The sequence below is a fragment of the Phoxinus phoxinus genome (assembly GCF_949152265.1).
Source record: "Phoxinus phoxinus genome assembly, chromosome: 22".
Classification (NCBI taxonomy): Eukaryota; Metazoa; Chordata; class Actinopteri; order Cypriniformes; family Leuciscidae; genus Phoxinus; species Phoxinus phoxinus.
Window position 1 is genome coordinate 15,613,063 of NC_136897.1, and position 19,574 is coordinate 15,632,636.

The 19,574-nt window shown below is 35.6% G+C and overlaps 2 protein-coding genes across 8 annotated transcripts in view; one reads left to right on the forward strand and one right to left on the reverse strand.

Moving 5' to 3' along the window:
* The window catches only part of LOC306990309 (uncharacterized protein), a 54,042-nt gene extending 49,560 nt beyond the window's left edge, over positions 1-4,482 (reverse strand). For 3 of the 4 annotated variants that reach the window (XR_013795849.1, XM_079597006.1, XM_079597005.1), the window contains exons 1-3: positions 4,230-4,340; positions 3,298-3,404; positions 2,023-2,072 (exon numbers count right to left, since the gene is read on the reverse strand). Coding sequence is in view for 2 of the 4 variants with exons in the window: in XM_079597006.1 (XP_079453132.1) it covers positions 2,023-2,072; positions 3,298-3,398 (151 nt within the window). In the remaining 2 variants the exon portion in view is untranslated. Of the gene's footprint in view, positions 1-2,022; positions 2,073-3,297; positions 3,405-4,229 lie in introns of all 4 variants that reach the window. The other variant, XR_013795850.1, reaches the window with a different exon arrangement.
* A 5,127-nt stretch (positions 4,483-9,609) lies between these two features.
* prickle2b (prickle homolog 2b) overlaps positions 9,610-19,574 on the forward strand; it is a 78,780-nt gene continuing 68,815 nt past the window's right edge. Inside the window, exons 1-2 of one of the 4 annotated variants that reach the window (XM_079596999.1) lie at positions 9,610-10,040; positions 11,439-11,524. In XM_079596999.1, the coding sequence (XP_079453125.1) occupies positions 9,984-10,040; positions 11,439-11,524 (143 nt within the window). In that variant the 5' untranslated portion in view covers positions 9,610-9,983. Of the gene's footprint in view, positions 10,041-10,797; positions 10,908-11,438; positions 11,525-19,574 lie in introns of those variants that run through there. The other 3 variants (XM_079597000.1, XM_079597002.1, XM_079597004.1) reach the window with 3 other exon arrangements.

Consider the following 19,574-nt stretch of genomic DNA (forward strand, 5'->3'; position numbering starts at 1 on the left):
GAAGTGTGTTTAAATTTAAATGTTATACTAACCACCAGGAATTGTATTGTGGTTTATTGTCAAACTAATTACCATTTCATCCCTACTTCTAACATTCAAACTAGATTGTGCTAGGCAATCCCTTGTAAATCTTTAGTGACCCCGAGTTAGGAAACACTGGTCTAGATAAACTTTTACCACCGTGCAGTGGCAAAAAGTCATTCAAATGTGTATTAGATTTGTCAGATTGTCCACTTCTGCTGTAAATGTCTATTAGAGTCTACTTAATGCACCAGAGTTTGAAAAGAGGAGGTATTAGAAGTGTTTCCGTAGTGTAGTGGTTATCATGTTCGCCTTACACGCGAACAATATGTAGCAATTTTAAACAAGTGCCCCACTGAAAATACTGAAACAGGGAGTCGATTTGACAGTTTCAGGGTCCAAACCTATGACCAGCACAGAATAACTATAAACTACTAATTTGGCATGGTAGAAAACACACAATCTATCCAGTCGTGGTCTAATGGTTAGAGAGTCAGACTTGTAACCTGATGACTCAGTATAACTTGATTCTCAATGTAACTTGATTCTCCATACCGGCAGGAAAATGTAGGTGGGGGGAGTGAATGAATAGCGCTCTCTCCCACCCCCAAAACCTGTGACTTGAGCAAGGCACTTAATAGCTCCCTCTCCCTGTGCTGTCCACTTCAAGTGTGTGTGAGAACTTGGAGGGGTTAAATGCAGAGGACAAATTCTGGGCTTGGCTTTCACGTCACACTCTTTTTCGTCAAAAGGACACTTTAAAAAGCTAACTTTAAAATATTTGTTTCTGCATAGTCTCCAATCAGGGACCTTTCGCATGTTAGGGTGACATTATAACCACTACACTACGGAAACACATGCCGCTACTACCACTGCCATGGGAATTTATGGGGCAACTGAAGGGGCTTTGTGAGTTTAAATTAATGATGATTAAAATATTAAACTGTAATACTAACCAACCATCGGTAATTGTATTTGTTACCCGTCAAATCAGTAAGCGTTTTATACCTACTTCTAAAACTCAAACTAGAATGTGCTTGGTAACTTCTTTAGCGACTCTAGTCTAGATAAACCTTTGTCACCTTGAGAAGTGGCAAAAAAGCATGTATTTGATTTTTCAGATTATCCTCCACACAAATAACTATAAGTACTAGGTACCAGTACTATTTCAATAATTAAAGTTCATGAAGTGATTTTGATTTTAATTTCATGAACTCACAAAGCCCCTTCAGTTGTTCAACAAATCCCAGTGGGGGCAGCATGTGTTTCCGTAGTGTAGTGGTTATCACGTTCGCCTCACACGCGAAAGGTCCCCGGTTCGAAACCGGGCGGAAACAAATAGTGCCTTTTTGAAACTAGTGGCTCACTGAAAATAGTTCTTCAAACAAAGTTAGGCTTTTAAAAAAAAGTGTAAAATTGTTGAGGAGTGCCGGCCTATCATGTTGACATACTTATTTGAAAGGGACAAGAACATTTTTGCATTCCACAGGTGGAAACAATGTGTTGTTTTTTCAAATGAGCACCTGACTGAAAATAGTTCTTCAAACAGAGAGTCGATTTTACACAGTTTCAGGGTCCAAAACGATGACCTGGATAAGGACTCGGCATACAAATGATTTCAACAACAGAAGCAAAATTTGTTTCCGCCCGGTCTCGAACCGGGGACCTTTCGCGTGTTAGGCGAACGTGATAACCACTACACTACGGAAACACATGATACTCCCACAGGGATTTGTCAACCAACTGAAGGGGCTGTGTGAGTTCATGAAATAAAAATAAACATAATCCACATCATGAACTACGGTGAGACCTGTAACTATAGAAAATTGAACGTGTGAAATCCAAATGTTTTAAATTATTTAAAAATGACTGGTACTTAGTACTTGTACTTATTTGTGTGAAAATGTACTAAGTAAAATGAGGTCAAACAAGATTAAGATAAAAACTTCTCACAGGGCTACATCTTTCTTGAAAAGTCTTATACAAAGTTATTCTAGGTACCTGCCAAAAGTGTCAAATTGTTGAGTTCGCCTTTCATGTTGGACAATTTTCTGAAAAGGATTATAAATAAAAATAAATCACCATCAATGTTTCTGTAGTGTATTAGTTATCACGTTGCTTAACTTTATTTAGCTTAACATTTATGTTACTTTTTTTAAGAGGCAATCAGCACATTGGCATTTTCAATCTGTAAATGAACTATGCTAAATGTAGCTTAAATTAAATAGCAGAACAGAGTTTACTAGTAAAAGTTATTTTTAAAAATGTCTTAATACATGTTAAAAACATTAAAATGTTTTACAAATCTGAACAAGATAAAATACAAGTACTGACTGTGAATGATTGACAGATACTTAAATACCCAGCTACGGAAATTATAAAACAGCGCCATGAATCCTACTTGTGGGCCAAAGTATATTGCATCCATAATGTTAAGCACTACCATAGAGAAAACATTAAGAGAAGTTAAGCTTAACTACTTTGTTTCTAAACGGAAAGAGTCACCTTTGCTCCACAGATTAGAGAATTATTCTTTAGTCCAAAAGTAAAAAATAAAAATAAATTAAAACTTGTTTCCGCCCGGTCTCGAACCGGGGACCTTTCGCGTGTTAGGCGAACGTGATAACCACTACACTACGGAAACACATGCTACAATCAATAGCACCGTCCAGGGGGTTCTTGGGGGAAATTTAATAATTAATAAATAACATTTAAAATCATTAAATAAATGGATTTGGAAATGAACATGCTCGTAAAAAAATAGGCGAGGAACTCTTTCTAATTGAAAATAACAAGTCTACAAGGCACCCTGCTGTTGTTAAATCGACAAATCATGTTGTAATAATAACCGCCTCTAACATGGTTTTGATCGGGAGCTTCTTACCTGCCAACTGTTTTTGCTGAAATATCATCTTCTTCTACCAAATAAAAATGGACAAATTAAATGTGAAGCTCATCAAAAAAATTATCAGGAGCACCGTGCAAGCATAAACTACCGTAAATGACTAGGATACGATTCGTGCAATAACTTTAAGTAACTAAGGAATTACCACAACTACCTTTAGTTTAAGAAGATTGTTTATTTTACACCTGTTTTCGCAGGTTCCCCTAGTAGTAAATCCAGTCACGTTGTAGGATGTTTTGCCACTCAGTCCAGCTGAGGGAAAGTGCCACATTTTCCGAGTTAAGTTAACTTTGTTATATGGCACAATAGAAAGGAAGAATTCCTGATTTAAGAGAACTTGTAACTTTAAAAAATATAAAAATTCTGCTTACCTCTTCTGTTTCTCAGATCTACTGTTCAGATATGAACTCTGACAATCCCATTGATCATTCATGGGCGAAGAAGAGAACTTTACCGAGGTCTTCAGATACATGTGCCTCTGCATTTGAAATATTAAATATTGATGAGTGCATCTCACAAATAAACATGATTTAAAACACAAGATGTGTAACAAAGGTTAAATGAATATGTTAGGTTAAATAGGCTTTCATGCACACACAGGCTTTCATCCCTTTGACTTTCATTGCAACTCGCAAGACTATAAATTTATCAATGCACAAATTATCTATTTAACAACATTACCTTGTTTGTGTTGTTGTCCAGGCTGTGCCCATCCAACCTAAGCAGGAGAGAAGTTTGCCAGTGTCGAATAAACTATACACAGATTTACAAATTTAGCTAGGCCTAGATATTAGCCTATAGATAAGTCAGGGCCCTTGTTCATTCATTTTTTTCATTCAGTTTTATGCTTTTTAATCTTTAATATAGTGATATTAAATGTATAATGGCATATTTTTTTATTTACATAGCCACAGACTGGAAATTTGCCTTCATCCATGACCATGAGATACTTTTGCCATGGCAGGAGATTGTTACAGTGCTGCCCGATGTCCACAGGTAGATAGCACAGAAATACTTAATTTCCAACTTTAACATTCACACAATCTGTAAATAAAGTGACAATCTAACAACCCGCAAAGCCTAGAAGACAACATTATGTAGAAAGACAAAATATGATGTGGCGAGAGGTGACTTTTTTAACTGACTGGTGCGTCGTGTCAAAAAAAAAAAAAAAATCGCCCATGCAGAAACGTTCGATTTTGCTCTATACACGGAGTTAGCTACTCTCATCATTACACATAGTAACATAGCTAAAGGTATTCTTAATATGTTGGACTTTTTATTGAAAGTAGCCCACATTTACCTGTTGAGACGTCGTTGAGACATGCCGTCACAAGCACCCGTGAGTGAATGATGTTTGAGATGAGGGAGGAACGACGCGCGAAAGTGGCATTAGCACAATATTCTGTGTTTTCTGTAATCCCTCTAGGTGTCACTGTAGTGTCGTAGAAACTATAGGCTACTTCACACAGTAGGCTACGGCACATCGACTGATGACACCATAGGCACCATAGGATGACACACACATCGAAATCTGAGATGACAATCATGGCGTCAATTTAAATGTAGCCTATGCCGGAAGTATAATCAATATTAGATAAATAACACTAACTACTAAAAAATAATTTGAAAGAATGCAATGACTTTAACAAACTAACCTCAGGAAAGTTGTAAGTCTATGAAATAGTTTCAGTTATGACTTTTTCCCTTTGATTTAGTCTATTTAGTTTTGTATCAAATACAACAGTTTTCTGCGTTTGTTAATGCGTCAGGTCGAAAAAAAAAAAATCGATGCGACAGCCATCTGAAGCTAGTTATTTTAGTCGATAAAGTTTTAAATATGGATATTTTTCTTACACTAACGCATATCTTCGCTTCATAAAGCCTTTATTAACACCCATAGCCGTGTGGAGCACTTTTATAAATGGATGCACTTTTATGGACTTCAAAACATAAACGGCCATTCAATGCCATTAAAAAGCTAGGAAGAGCCAGGACATTTTTTATAGCTCCGATTGCATTAGTCTGAAAGAAGAATGTCATAAACACCTAGGATGGCTTGAGGATGAGTAAATCTTGAGCTAATTTTCATTTTTGGGTCAACTGTCCCTTTAAATGGACCACGTGCCCCAAGTATATCTATGCCAAGTACTGCTCACTGCATATGACGTCCAGCTAAAACAATACTTTGGAAGTCAATGGGTGCCGCCAACTGTCTGGTTACCAACATTCTTTAAACATTTTTTTTGTGTGTTCAACAGAGGAAAGAAACTCATACAGATTGGTAACAACATGATAAGTAAATTATGACAAATGTTTTATTTTTGGGTGAACTGTCCCTTTAAGGTTCTATATAACCTTTTTTTCTAGTGTGTCCATAGTGCTTTGCTCTTCAATTTTAGCAAACTTGTTTACCACAATAAATGTATATGCTTAGACTTAAAATTCATATTTTAAACTGAAGCATTTTCTACATGTATTATGGTAATCAAACATATTTAAAATAGTTACATCATCTCCCATCACTACCCCAGTTTCATTTGAATTTTTTTAAATTTCAAAATGCTAAACAAATGGTAATTTAAACCATCAACAAATTTGGTAACAAACTCTCACAATGTAGAATGAAAAACTTGTGTGTGTAGCCTATTATATATCAAATTAAACAATTCACATTCAATACAGTAGCATGATCACATAGCCTAATCGAGACGTGGTAGGCTATTATAATGCCTGATTTCTGTCAAAGATATTTTTACTCTGAGACTGAACTTTTGAAAGAATTAAACCGTCGAAATACTTCAAAACATAAACGGCCATTCAATGCCATTAAAAAGCTTGGAAGAGCCAGGACATTTTTTATATATATATATATATATAGCTCCGATTGCATTAGTCTGAAAGAAGAATGTCATAAACACCTAGGATGGCTTGAGGATGAGTAAATCTTGAGCTAATTTTCATTTTTGGGTCAACTATCCCTTTAAATGGACCACGTGCCCCAAGTATATCTATGCCAAGTACTGCTCACTGCAGAGTCATATGACGTCCAGCTCCACCTCCCTAGACGTCTAATGGGTGTCAACCACACAATGTCCTGTTAAACAATTTAGCAGCTGCTGTTCTTCTTGAAGCCAATCATTCTTGAAACCAGCAGAATCCAGTTCAAAATGATCCAATAAAGAGCTCTGGTTTAGAGGTCATGCACAAGAGAGAATTTAGCTTTTTTTATCTTCAGTTTGAGTGTGTTTTCATACGGTTAAAAAAATCTCTAAATTATTCTTTCAACATTGTTAGCAGAATTAGCATGAGTATAAATGACAAAACATTAGAAAACTTGACATGCAGTTTTTCTTGTATCCATAGGATGGCAGTAGAGTTTTTGGGATATGTGTTAGTTATTGTGGAAAATGCACTCCCTCCTCCAGCTAAAGGATTTCTTGTTGAAGTTTCAAGATGCAAGTGCACTGGTCAGGTCTGCTGACAGGAAAGAGTGTGATCTATTTCTAAATATTACTCAGGATTATTTGACGAAAGTTCCAAAGAACAACATTTATTTGAAATAGAAATCTTTTGTAACATTATAAATGTTTTACTGTCACTTTTGATCAATTTAATGCATCCTTGCTGAATAGAAGTATTAATTTCTTTCAAATATAATTTACCACAAACTTTTGAACGGTTGGGAAATATTAATGCTAAAAGAATTTTAGTCATCTGAAAAGTCAAAGTTGAGTTAGAATTTTGTTTTGTTTTTAAACACATCATTTTAGAAGATATGTTCATTGCAGACTACAGTGCCTTTTTATCTGTTTTATTCTAAAATTCCAAAGAAAGCAATATAAGCACAGTGAGCCTAAATGAAAGAAACATCCCAGTCCAGAACACACAGTCTCTGTGTTTAGCATTGTTTTGGAATGGAACGTGTTGTGTCCAAGGAAGTGGAATTCTGACTATTCGGTGGTGCTAATATTACTGGTGCTATAAGACACATCATTATAGCTTTCAAAGGGGTGTTTGGTCTCAGACTAATCCATTTAACTGAATATGAAAGGAATATTTACACGTTCAAGATTGAGATGTTTCTTTAAAAGAAGTCCAGTTACCAAGGCTGCATTTATTTGATCAAACTAACATATTATTACAATTTTAAATAACTTTTTTTCCATTTTAATATATTTTAAATTGTAATTTATTCCTGTTGTCAAAGCTGAATTTTCAGCATCATTACTTCAGTCTTTAGATCATTACTCCTTTCACATAATCGTTCAGAAATCATTCTAATATGCTGATACATACACATGCAAAAAAAAAAGAAAGAAAGAAAGAAAGAAAGAAAGAAAGAAAGAAAGAAAGAAAGAAAGAAAGAAAGAAAGAGGACAAGCCCCAAATTGCTAAACACTAAGCTTTTAATGGTCTTAACCATTGTCTTAATTGGTCAGGAAATTAGCAAAATTGGTAACACTGTTTTAATGTGACGTAGTTACATGCTACTACATGTACTTACTAATAACAGTAAATTATGCATAATTGCAATTAACTAACCTTAAACCAACCATAACTCTATAGTAAGTATATTTAGTAGTTAATTCATATTACTCAGTTCTTATTGAATAAGTACAATGTAACTATGTCACCTTAAAATAAAGTGTAACCAGAAAAAAAGCAAATGCACTATACTCTCAGAAAAACGTCAAAGACAGAATGAAGTTTTTGGCAGAATATGGGAAGTTTGGTTCAGCAGAGTTGTACTTTGCTTATGAGTACAGAGGAATCTTGCTAAATGACTTCCTTCCCACAATTGAAAAGTTGTTATTTAAAGAGGAATGGTTATTTTCCCACTAGACGCTCCTGCCCAAATTGCAGACAACCAAGACATGGCTTGAGATCCAGTCCATCAGGCTCATGTTTTGGCCTTGGTCAGTCCAGATTTGAACCCTAGTGAGTATTTGGTCTCACATTCAACTCAAACGACCTGGGAGACATTTGAGGGAGACTCATGAACTGTTTGAAGCCATTAACATTTGTTGACATTGAGTGGAACTGGAACAACGCTGACTCTTCTTCCTGTAAAAAGCTTTCCCTTTACTCTAAGGGATTTATCACTCTTTTATGTGGCCTCTTTTGTATATTTGAGGCCACGGAAGATACGTTTTACAGGTGAAGCACCCAGAATTTGACACAAGTAATGTTTACTGTCACCATGACGACTCACAGTCTTCTTACACAATTTCCACTGCAGACACCTGCAGGAGTCATAGTGAAACTCTGCTGGATTCAACTGAACCTCAATTAAACCACGTGTACTACTTAACATAACTGAATTCTTCTCTGGAAAAAAGAGTTCAGTAAATATTTTATAAATATTTTATAAGGTACAATTTCTCAGGTTTCTTTAGACTCTTGAAGCAGACTGCATTAAGATTGGCCAAAACTCTGTGTTGGTTCACAAACTTAATTGTTTCCATCTAGCTGAAAGTTTTACTCACACATTCTCTTACAAGCAGAAAAAAATACTGAGCTTGCTCTTTGATCCCCACTTAAATACTGAACACCAAGACCTTCTCCATTAGTGATCAAGGAAGTGTCTCTTTACTTGTCCTTTGTCGATCTCATTTTGCTTTGCATCTTACTGAATAACACATTTGATGAATCATTTAGTCTCTTATAAGAATGGGAAATTTAAAAGGCCTTTGGTTTAATCAGTTCATGAATTTCTTAGGAATCAAACCCATGACCATGAAAAAGATGAATTGGTTCTATAGAGCCTTTTATGGGTTCCAAATATTCATTTAATTTTTAATTTTAATTTTATTTAATAGGGACACGTGTGAACAATAAACATGTACCACACTACAACATGTATAGCCAAGGCTAATTTGCAATGTCTGTCCCTAGAAGGGCTTTTCACATGCATACAGAAAATACAAAAAATACATTTACATTTACAGTAACATTACCTAATTCTGACATTACATAAGCACCTGATAGAACCCGTTAAAGGGATAGTTCACAAAAAAAAAAAAAAAATTTTTAAATCATTTACTCACCCTCATGTTGTTCCAAACCTGTATGAGTTTTTATTTTTTTTTTATTTTTTTTCAAACACACAATAAGATGTTTAAAACATTTTTTGTAATCAGACAGTTGACGGGACCCATTGACTTAGGAAAAAAATACTTTGGAAGTCAATGGGTGCCGTCAACTGTCTGGTTACCAACATTCTTTAAACATTTTTTTTGTGTGTTCAACAGATGAAAGAAACTCATACTGATTGGTAACAACATGATAAGTAAATTATGACAAATGTTTTATTTTTGGGTGAACTGTCCCTTTAAGGTTCTATAACCTTTTCTTCTAGTGTGTCCATAGTGCTTTGCTCTTCAATTTTAGCAAACGTATATGCTTAGACTTAAAATGAATATTTTAAACTGAAGCATTTTCTACATGTATTATGGTAATCAAACATATTTAAAATAGTTACATCATCTCCCGTCACTACCCCAGTTTCATTAGAATTTTTTTAAATTTCAAAATGCTAAACAAATGGTAGCCTAATTTAAACCATCAATAAATTTGGAAAAACTTGTGTGTGTAGCCTATTATATATCAAATTAAACAATTCACATTCAATACAGTAGCATGCATGATCACATAGCCTAATCGAGACGTGGTAGGCTATTATAATGCCTGATTTCTGTCAAAAATATTTTTACTCTGAGACTGAACTTTTGAAAGAATTAAACCGTCGAAATATGTGGTTTATGTAAGTGCAATTTGAGAAAAGGTCTCAACCATTTAGCTATAGTGTTATGTAGGCTACCAGACATTTACTGGGTTTGTTAAAAAAAACTGAAATGCAGTAATTTAATTCAAAAGCTTGCACAAAAACTGGTGGGACGGGCCGAGAGAGAGAGAGAGAGAGAGAGAGAGAGAGAGAGAGAGAGAGAGAGAGAGAGAGAGAGAGAGAGAGAGAGAGAGAGAGAGAGAGAGAGAATTTCAACCTATTGAGTCGGCGACCCGTTGCACGCTTTGAGATTAATTTCCTCACACTGTCATGTTTGGTCGAAGCATTAAGAAGAGAAACTCTAGCCGGTCGGTGGTGAGTAAAGCGGTAAGGGGTGTTTACATTTTAAAGACTTGCATTTTTACGCAGTTACTCCACGTTCAGCAGTAAGACATTAAATAAATTGGCTCTTTATGAGTTATTTGGTGGGAAACGAAAAGGCTAGATGTAATAAAAGGTTGGAGCTGCTCTGTGATGTGTGAAGTTACACGCAGTGCTGCTACATCAGACAGGTTTGATACTGAAGTCCGAAGCGATAACAGGCGTTTGCCGTTTCAAAACATTTGGCAAAAACAGTGCATTTTATTGTCAGATTCGCAAAATTGTGACATCAGTGTTATATTGTAACATTTGAGCAGACGTGTTTCTGTAATTGTATTGAATGAGCACATGTATTTTGCTTCCTACAACTCAATGAGACAAACTGCTTGCCTTTTCTGAAGAATAGGTTAAAAAAGTTATTGAAAGTGTTTTTCATAACTGAAGCCTATAGGCTTTACTCACAACTGTAACCTGTATACTCAATAAGACCCAATAGAAAGTTGTAGCCTAAACAATAAAATAATATGATGAAGCAAATTGGGTATTCTCTTTATTTTAATATAATTATATACTTTAAAATGTAAATTTGTATGTAAATCAATCAGTCAAAATGGAATGTGACCACTGACATGTTTACATGTATTGTGATCATGATTTGTATATGAGTGTAATCTATTATGCCTACGTCAATAACAGACCCTTTAAAAATCTAATTTTTCAAATATGGAAGCTTAATTACCGGTAGGTCTATATGGAGCACTTTACAGACAGGTGTGTTGGATCAGAGTTAGATCTGAACTCTGCAGGTAGGAAGATCTCCATGAACTAGCTTCGTTTTCAAAAGTTTTCAGGCCCCCAAAAGGCTGTTGTCGGGTAAATTAACAGAAACGTATAAAAAGTTTCCTGTTTTTAGTTGAAAACTGTGTTGTGTAAACAGACCCTTAGTATGCATGTGAAAACAATGCCATACCATGCAAACTATACTTAAAGTGTCAGTGATGTGCACTGCAGCCTGTACTGCATATATGTTCACATATCGTTTAAAATGTCTTCGACTCAAAGTTCCATGTTTGTTGGTTATTTTGTGATAAAATTTATACTGTGACCGAAATTAATTATTTTGTGACAAGACAACGCATCAAAAAAATTCAGTGGAATGTAGGTGTCAGGTGATACCCGGTGGCTATTTTGGGTACTGCGCCTAAACAATATCTCATGGGAACTTAAATTTTTGTGATATCAACTTTAAATTTGGAACACAACTTGGTTAGACATATGGCTTATGTATTCTTTTACATTTTGATGTTCTTTATGCTTTTATATAACAATGTATTGTCCAAAGATGTACAACATAATTTGTGTTTATATATAAATAACTCTTGTATCTCTTTTTAACCTCTGCAGCCCACTGTGCTTGATGGCCTAGAAAGAGGACAACCTTGTACCGTATGTGGAGAGCAGTGTCCTGGCTTTGTTCTGCATAAATGGAGGTGAGACCCCAACTTGCTCCAAACATACCTTTTCTTATTTTACTTCAGGCATTATGTAGAGAATGAGATATTATCTTGACTTTTGGTGCAGGAGAGCCTTTAGTTTTAAAGGTTTGTTGTTGCTGTTTTGGTCAGTATTGGATGTTCTTGAAATGTTTAGTGGAAATTTTGAGGTTCTTTGCCTTTAGATAGAGTCACCAGGAGGATTCAGTAGAATTTGAATAGAGCTGACAGTGCGTGTCTGAGCCAGCCGTCAATTTGCAGGACCTGTATGCACAAAGATAACAGTGTACACTAAGCTAGCTATTCATGCTTTCCAGGACATTCAGGCTTCATTTTTGCTTGGGCGAGTCCAAAAGCCAACATTTAGTTTCTTGCTCAGAACTGAGTTGGACTGTTCTGCTGGATCACACTGTGAACCAGAGGATGTGACTGGTTCGAATTTGGTGGGGGGGAAAATTATAGCCTAGTAAGAATCAGTGGTGTGGGGTAATGTTTTAAAAAGGATATATATATATCTCAAATGTGCAGACTTTCCTCCTCTTTTATCACTAGTCAACATTTGAAGTGGATCAAAACCTTTCTTCAAAGTTATACATGAATTTTGAACAATACCCATTCTTGTATTCTGAACTTTTTTGATCCACTTCAAAAGTTGATTACTGTGTATATACATATAGCCTATATATATCATGTTGGCCTGAAAATGGCCTGAAAACAGCGCTACTTTATAAAAACAAGTGACTTTTAAACTTTTAATGTCAAATTTTTTAATATTTGTGTTGTTTTAATTTTGTAATATCAATTTTTTCTTCAAGTTTTTTTTTTTTTTTTTTTGAGGAGACATTACCTCCTCGGAGGAAACGTCCCTGGTAGTAATATGAAAATAATTTAAAATGAAAAAAAAAAAAAGAATCCTTTTTGACCCCATCTAATAACCATCAAAATAAATTAGGATAGTCCTCCACAAAATAATAATAATAATAATAATTTGTTCCAAACCTGCATGACTTGAGTTCTTCCATGGAACCCAAAAAGAAAAGAAAAAAAAATCATGAAATAGTTATATTTTTATACAATGAAACTCAGAGTATTGTCGTTGTTTTTTTACTTTCATTGGATGGACAAAACATTTCTTGAAAGTATTTTCTTTTTTGTTATTCAGACAAATTTAAGTCATACAGGTTTGGAACAACATGAGGGTGAATAAATGATGAGAGATTTTTTTTTTTTTTTTGGGTGAACTTTCCCTTTATCTTCAACAACTGAGGCATTTTCATAATGTTAGTGTGGGTGTATGAAATAATTTGTTGCTCTTTAATATGTAACCATCTAAAGTGCATGTTTAAATGAGAGAAAAAGAAAATGAGAAAGAGAAAAATGTCTAGTCAAATCAGCAATTGTTATAGCATGTTGCCCTTCTCTATTTGCTTTATAAAAAGACAAGAACGTTTCTATAGAGGAAAGGGGTTGCTGGGATGGAGGGTAAAAAGAACTGATCTGCTTGCTCTCCATTGCTGTAAACTATTACAGGGCAACAGTCAGCTCTGGAATGTGCCCTTAATTGCCTGTCTTTTGCAGTCCTAGAATAAAACTAAAGGTCTTCCAGACAAATTTAAAGTGGACATTTGTAACATAGTTCTTTAGATGGGTCTTTGTGTGTGAGTGGGAGACCTATGGCACACTATGGGGTCTCACAAAACAACAGCTCCTAAAGATTTTTATGAAGACCGTGAAAAGGCATATTTGAATGCAGATTGCTGTTTGGTTGTGTTTTTGAAAGAGAGAGAGAAACTGAGTTTGAGTAAAATGTCACCATGATCTGGCTGTAGATAGAGCAGGTGTCCATACTTACAAAATTTCAAGTATGCAGTTACATCACACACACACTGTCTAGTCACAATTATTACCCAATGTCTTTGCTGCTGACCTTCAATGATCCAATTCAACCATACTAACAAGCAAAAACGACTTTATATAAACCTCATATTTGTGTCTTTACTGCTGAAGCTGAAAGGTTTGAACTGCATCCTATTCTTTGTGGCCAGAATGGCCAAATAGCTGAAAGGTTTGTTCGGGCTGCACTCTCTAATGTACAGGCGTGCATTTGCATTTCCTTCAGCCTGAGGCTTATTCATTTCACTTTTGGTGTGAAGGGCCTTTACATTTGCCAAAACTAGGACTTTTTTAATATACCAGTATGTTTTATTAGAAAACAAACAAGAAAGGCCTACCCAAATCAGAAAACGTAACGCAAAAGTAGCTTAATGCATTACTTTCCATAAAAAGTAACTAAGTAACGCAATTAGTTTAGCAATTAAGGTGTAGGTGCCTAACGCAATGTTGAAATGTAGGCTATTACTTTTAAAAGTAACTTTCCACAACACTGCAAATTTTTGCATGTTAAGTAATTTGTTGGGGGGAAAAAGCAGTTGAAAGTGAGAGGACAGTTTTTTTCTTTCGATTTTTACAGCGAAGTTCTTCTATACTGATCATTAGTATTTCTAAGTACTGATCAGAAATCATGACATTAATCACAGTTTAAGACAGTCATCATATTTGGGGGTCCTAGGCATCAAATTCTTTGGAAAAACCCTTTATTATGTAACAATCATGTTGGAAAATGATCTACACCAGAGCTAATAATCCACATTAGAGGGAGAAAGATGCACCATGTGTAGGAAAATGAATAGTAAAAGTTATTTCTGTCTTTCTGCATTCGATTAGATGGGAGCTGCACTTGTATGCCTGCCTAGAAAAGATCTGTCCTGCGGCATCACCAAGATGGTCATCAAATTAACTAATCTGTCATATAGGGACTTGCTTAAAAGTAATAGGGTAGATCAGGGGTCTTATGAATTGGTGAACATGAAAAAGCCATGCATCAACTCCTATTCCAACACTTTTAACATCTGCAATCCCTAAAATGTCCTGAAATATTCATAAATATCTAAATATTAATGAGATGGTTGGAATATCTGCTGGAGCTGGGGTCTATTTTCCATCCTTCTCCACCATTCTATAAAACCAAGAGGGTTTTATAAAAGAAATGTCTACTCAAGCTTTTTTGTATTTGTACTCTTATGCCTCGTTTCCACTGAGCAGTACGGTACGGTACGGGACAGTACGGTACGGTTCGGGTCTGTTAACCATGATCTGGCAAGCGTTTCCACTGCCAACAGTACCCTTACTTGATAGGCGTGGTGTTTCGATCTACGTCATTTTCGCGCGAAGAAGAACATAGTAAACTACAATGGATGACATACAGCAGATCTAGTTCTTGCTCCTCGACATGTATGATGTTTGTCACAAGAAGACAAGCGCCGACATTAGGCTTTTCTCAATATCAAGTTCGCAAAGTTTGTACTTGCCATGTGCGACTCCTACATGCAAATGGTACAGCGCGTTCTAAAAAGCGTCACTCAGCTCGCGCTGCTACTCCGGTTATCTCTGTCAGTCGGTATGTACATTTTAAGCAACAATAAAACAAAATATGTTATAAAACACCACTCTGCCTCTTTTCGTTTTCATTTAAATAAATTAAACATATAGGGACACAAATGTGGTTCATGCGCAACGCATATTGATTATTCACTGCACGTTATACGTTATTCTATTTATAACTAAACGAAATTTAAAACACAACCCTAACGTTACCTCTTTTCGTTTAAAAAAATAAATAAAATAAACATATTCCAGGCAATATATGCATTTGTACAAATGTTGCAATAAACATCAGTGATAATCTTGTAATAAAAAATGACAATAAACCATATTTCTTTTAGTAAAATTTCAGTTTTATCAATAATAGCCTATATAAAAGTTTAAGTAAAGTACAAGAAGCTATACAATAAGAAATAAAGCAAACAATTCAGTCAAATATCCAAATGCAGCGCTATCTTTACAAGTAAACACAAATAACGTTAATATGAAACTAAACTTAGCTCTCAGCCAAAAACTCATTATATATTCACGAGACCAAAGATCGCCCGTTAGGTCTACACAAAACGAATTATATCTTATGTTTAACCACTACCGTCGGAGTCAGCGACGAACTAGCCGAAGAAAGGCTCATCCAGCCGGGAAACATGAGCGCCGAGCGCCCGCTGAACACATGGATCTCACAACCGGGGGAAAAAATAATCATCTTTATAAATAAACCACAGATTTGAGCTTTAAACAACTACATTCTCGCCTGAAAAACTCTTAAAATTACATTTCGTGATACAGTAATAGTAGTATTATATTAAACTATATAAAAAAATGGCGCTTCTTATGTTGTCATTCCTCTTGTAGCACGCGCAAGTGACGATTCTCTGTCAACCAATCAACGTCCTGCAGTGATCTAGCTCCACCTTTTAGTACCGTTCCACTGTGCTAGGTACCCCAATGGAAGGGTACCTAAAAAGTGGTACGGTACGGTTCGGCTTTATGGTACCATTCACAGCTTTTGACAGTGGAAACGCAAATAATTGCGTACCGTACCGAACTGTACCGTACCGTACCGCTCAGTGGAAACGGGCCATTAATGAGTCTCATTACTGCCCCTATTAGCATCAGTGCTTTGAGTATTTGCTATCTGATCAGCCAGCTTATATGACCCACTTATCCAGGTTGGCATGCAGCTCTAGGTTGTAGATGCTCTGTCATGATGATTAAATCCATGTTTTAGGGTTGCCAAAAAACATTTTAGGGTTGCAATACAGAATTTGTCCTATATTATACCACATATATTTGTTTTCTTTTTTGTAAATGGTGAAATATACCAACAAAATTGTTTCTTAGAACACATACATTTTGCTAATGTTCCCATCAAGTTATAAAAGCCTTCATTCTGAATGTTCTCTGAACTAATTCCCTTTTAGCTGGGATAAAGTTGATCAGTCCACATTTAGCCTGTTTTATAGGTGTACATTCAACAGATTTGTTTAAGTGTCTAAATTCCAAAGCACCTAAAAGCTCAACTGTGAGTCTGTTCATCATTAAAAATGTATGTACAGTCACAGTGCACTTGTGTTGCCAAGGTTCAATATGTGTGTAATTGGTGTGCCATAGTCTTTAAAATTCATTAATTTTTTTTACAACAGATGCAATAAAGTGATAAGCCAAAGTCAAAGCTCTTAATTTAGTGCAGCAACAGACAAATAGTTTGCTGCAGGCATACATGTGGTGTTGTCACCCACCAGCAATGTCTTACACCAGTGGTTTAATCTCAAATAGAAATGGACCGTGCTCCTGACATTTTTGCTGAAATCAGCAATCCTGTTTTCCATTTTAAATATTTTTTGAAAGTTGACAATTCTGATAATTAGTAAGTCCTTGATGGTGACTTCTATAGCATTCAGCATGACACACACTTAATGATGCATGGATGCTAATGCAAACATTTTTGCTATAAAAAAGACAATATACTGAGGAGTTAAATAGTTTTAAAATATTAATTAATTCCACGTTATAGTGCTGGCATTTGCATAAGGTGCAATGAGAAATTCACGGGAAGATTCTGCTGACTACAGAGCCCATATAGGGACATGTTGAAGGAAAAATTATGTCAATGCTTTTTTTTCCTTCTCACGAATGTTTTGAGCCAGAGTTAGCCATAAAGGGCAGTTTTCATCTCTTGTGCTTGACCAGTTCTTAAAAGGCAAATAACATTATTATTATTATTATTATTTTAAATCATGCAGTTGTAGCTGCAGGTAAAGCTGCTGGACTCTGTCCTCCCAGTAACCTGCTCCAATCTGCATAACAGTACCTTCAGTGTGTTAACAAGCGGCCCGGCCAAACCAATCCATCAGGGCGGTCTGGCACATTGAATGGGCCTTTAAAGTAAAGTCTCCTTTCAGGCAGTCATGGAGGAGGAGAAAATAGAGGCAAACCCTGCTCCTCAGACATGTACAAAGAGGGCAAGAGAGCATAACAACTGGGCCTTTCTAGATTAGCATGGTTCTACAGAGCTGCTAAAACACATTCACCTCGAATGGAACGAAATCACTGTATCCACTCCCTGTGTGCTTTGAAGTGCTAACCAGATGCAGTTCTGTTGCCTGCTAACGCTTATTCCACTCATCAACTAAATGAGCTGGGGTTTTGTTGCTTATGCTGCCATTTGAGGTTATTTTGACCGAAGATGGATATTTGGGGCCTCTGTAAATAGATGGGCTATACTATAGACATGCAGATGAATAACAAGTTGACCATTCAGATTCAAACAGTACTTTTACTGGGGGGTTGGGGTGACTGCATGTGTATGTGGTTGTCTTTGATTGGGTGTAATGATAGGGTAATTTATTTGCCATTGTGGTCACGGAAACGGTGGGGTGGCTCAGATGCATGCAGACTGAGACCTACTGGATTCACAAATGAAAGTAACAGCAGGTATTAGAAACCGAGGTTAATCTCTAATTTGAAATAAAATATCAAAAACTGATTTGAATACTATTGATGTAATGCTAAATAAAAGTATTCAATTCCTTAAAAAAAAACTTACAGACCCCAAACTTTCAAATGAACTTTCTAGAAAAGTATTCAAAAAGTGTAAGAAATTTTACTGACCCATACACTTTAAATGGTAGTGTATAGTATATATACAAACTTTCTTTTCCAAGTAAATGCTTCTTTTTTTTTTTACAATGGTCATCAAATAATCTTGAAAAAACATGTATCATGGTTTCCACAAAAAAAAGTAAGCAGCAGAACTGTTTTCAATTGTGATAATAATAAGTAATATTTCTTGAGCATCAGTCAGCATATTAAAATGATTTCTGAAGGAACATGTGACACTAAAGGCTGGATTAATGACTGCTGAAAATTGTACCTACTGTAATTAAAAATGACATTTTAAAATATATACAAATATAAAATTGTAAATAATGTTTCACAGTATTACTGTTTTTATTGTATGTTGATCAAATACATGCAGTCTTAGAAAGCAAACCAACTCGTAGACCTTGAATAAAATAACCCATTCTTGTCTTCACCATTTATATTTTTTAGAAATAAAGACACCCCTTGAATATAAATAATCAACATTCTGCAATATTTCTTATATAAACCAAATTGATCCACTGATCATAGGACATACCACTTTAAGCCAGTAATTGCTGTTGAATGCTGTGTTGTTACACAATTGCCTATAAAAACTAGACGTGCAGGTCTCGCCTTCAATGATAGTGCTCATGGAGAAGAGCTTCTCTGGCATGAAGAGTTTCGTATCAAGAGGCTTCCTTTAGTAAAGGTGCATTTGAACATGCATTTGTTTCACAGGAAGAATAGAACATCTCTAGGGTTTGGTTTTATCCCACCTTCATATTTAACACCTTCAAAGTATAGCAGATGCTCAATAGGGCTGGAGTGGGTGTAATTGGAGAATGTTTTCATCCCTTTGTCTGTGAAGCTTTAGAGCTAATGATTACAGAGGAGTGTGTATGTGTGCCAGCTTTTGGGTACCATCTTTACCATAGTGATCTTCATTTTCAGTATTCCATTATAATGTATGTAAAAGAAAGAGAGGACATTAATGACAGGATGAGGGCTATTACTGGTGTCACATCACCTTCACTTCTAACTCTTATCACCATGCATTTATTTAGACCTTTGGTAACTAATTTATGTTTCTGAGCAATCTATTATTTGAAACATCACCATCAAATGATCCTTCTGATGTAATACCAGTGCTTTTAAATTCCAGTCTATCATTTTAAAAGAGTTATTTTGATGGATTTTTTAAAAACATCTTTCACAACAACTGGCAAAATGACTCAAAATCTATACTTGTCCTTTTTAACTTTCTATCTATACCCCATGCTTCATTCAGACTTCAACTCTCATCTTTTAGCGCTGGTGGCTTAGTTATTTCTTGCTTGCTGTCATCAGTGAAAGACGTGTTTCAGTCATGGGTCAACATCATGCTCTAATAGGAAACAGCTGGATTCCTTTCCGTTGACATTATGCAGATTGCTCCTTTCAAGTTTCTTTTAGTTCACTGTCAACAACATGCCACACCACAGTCTGGATCTGACAACACTCCTTATCACGTTAAGAGGCCTGT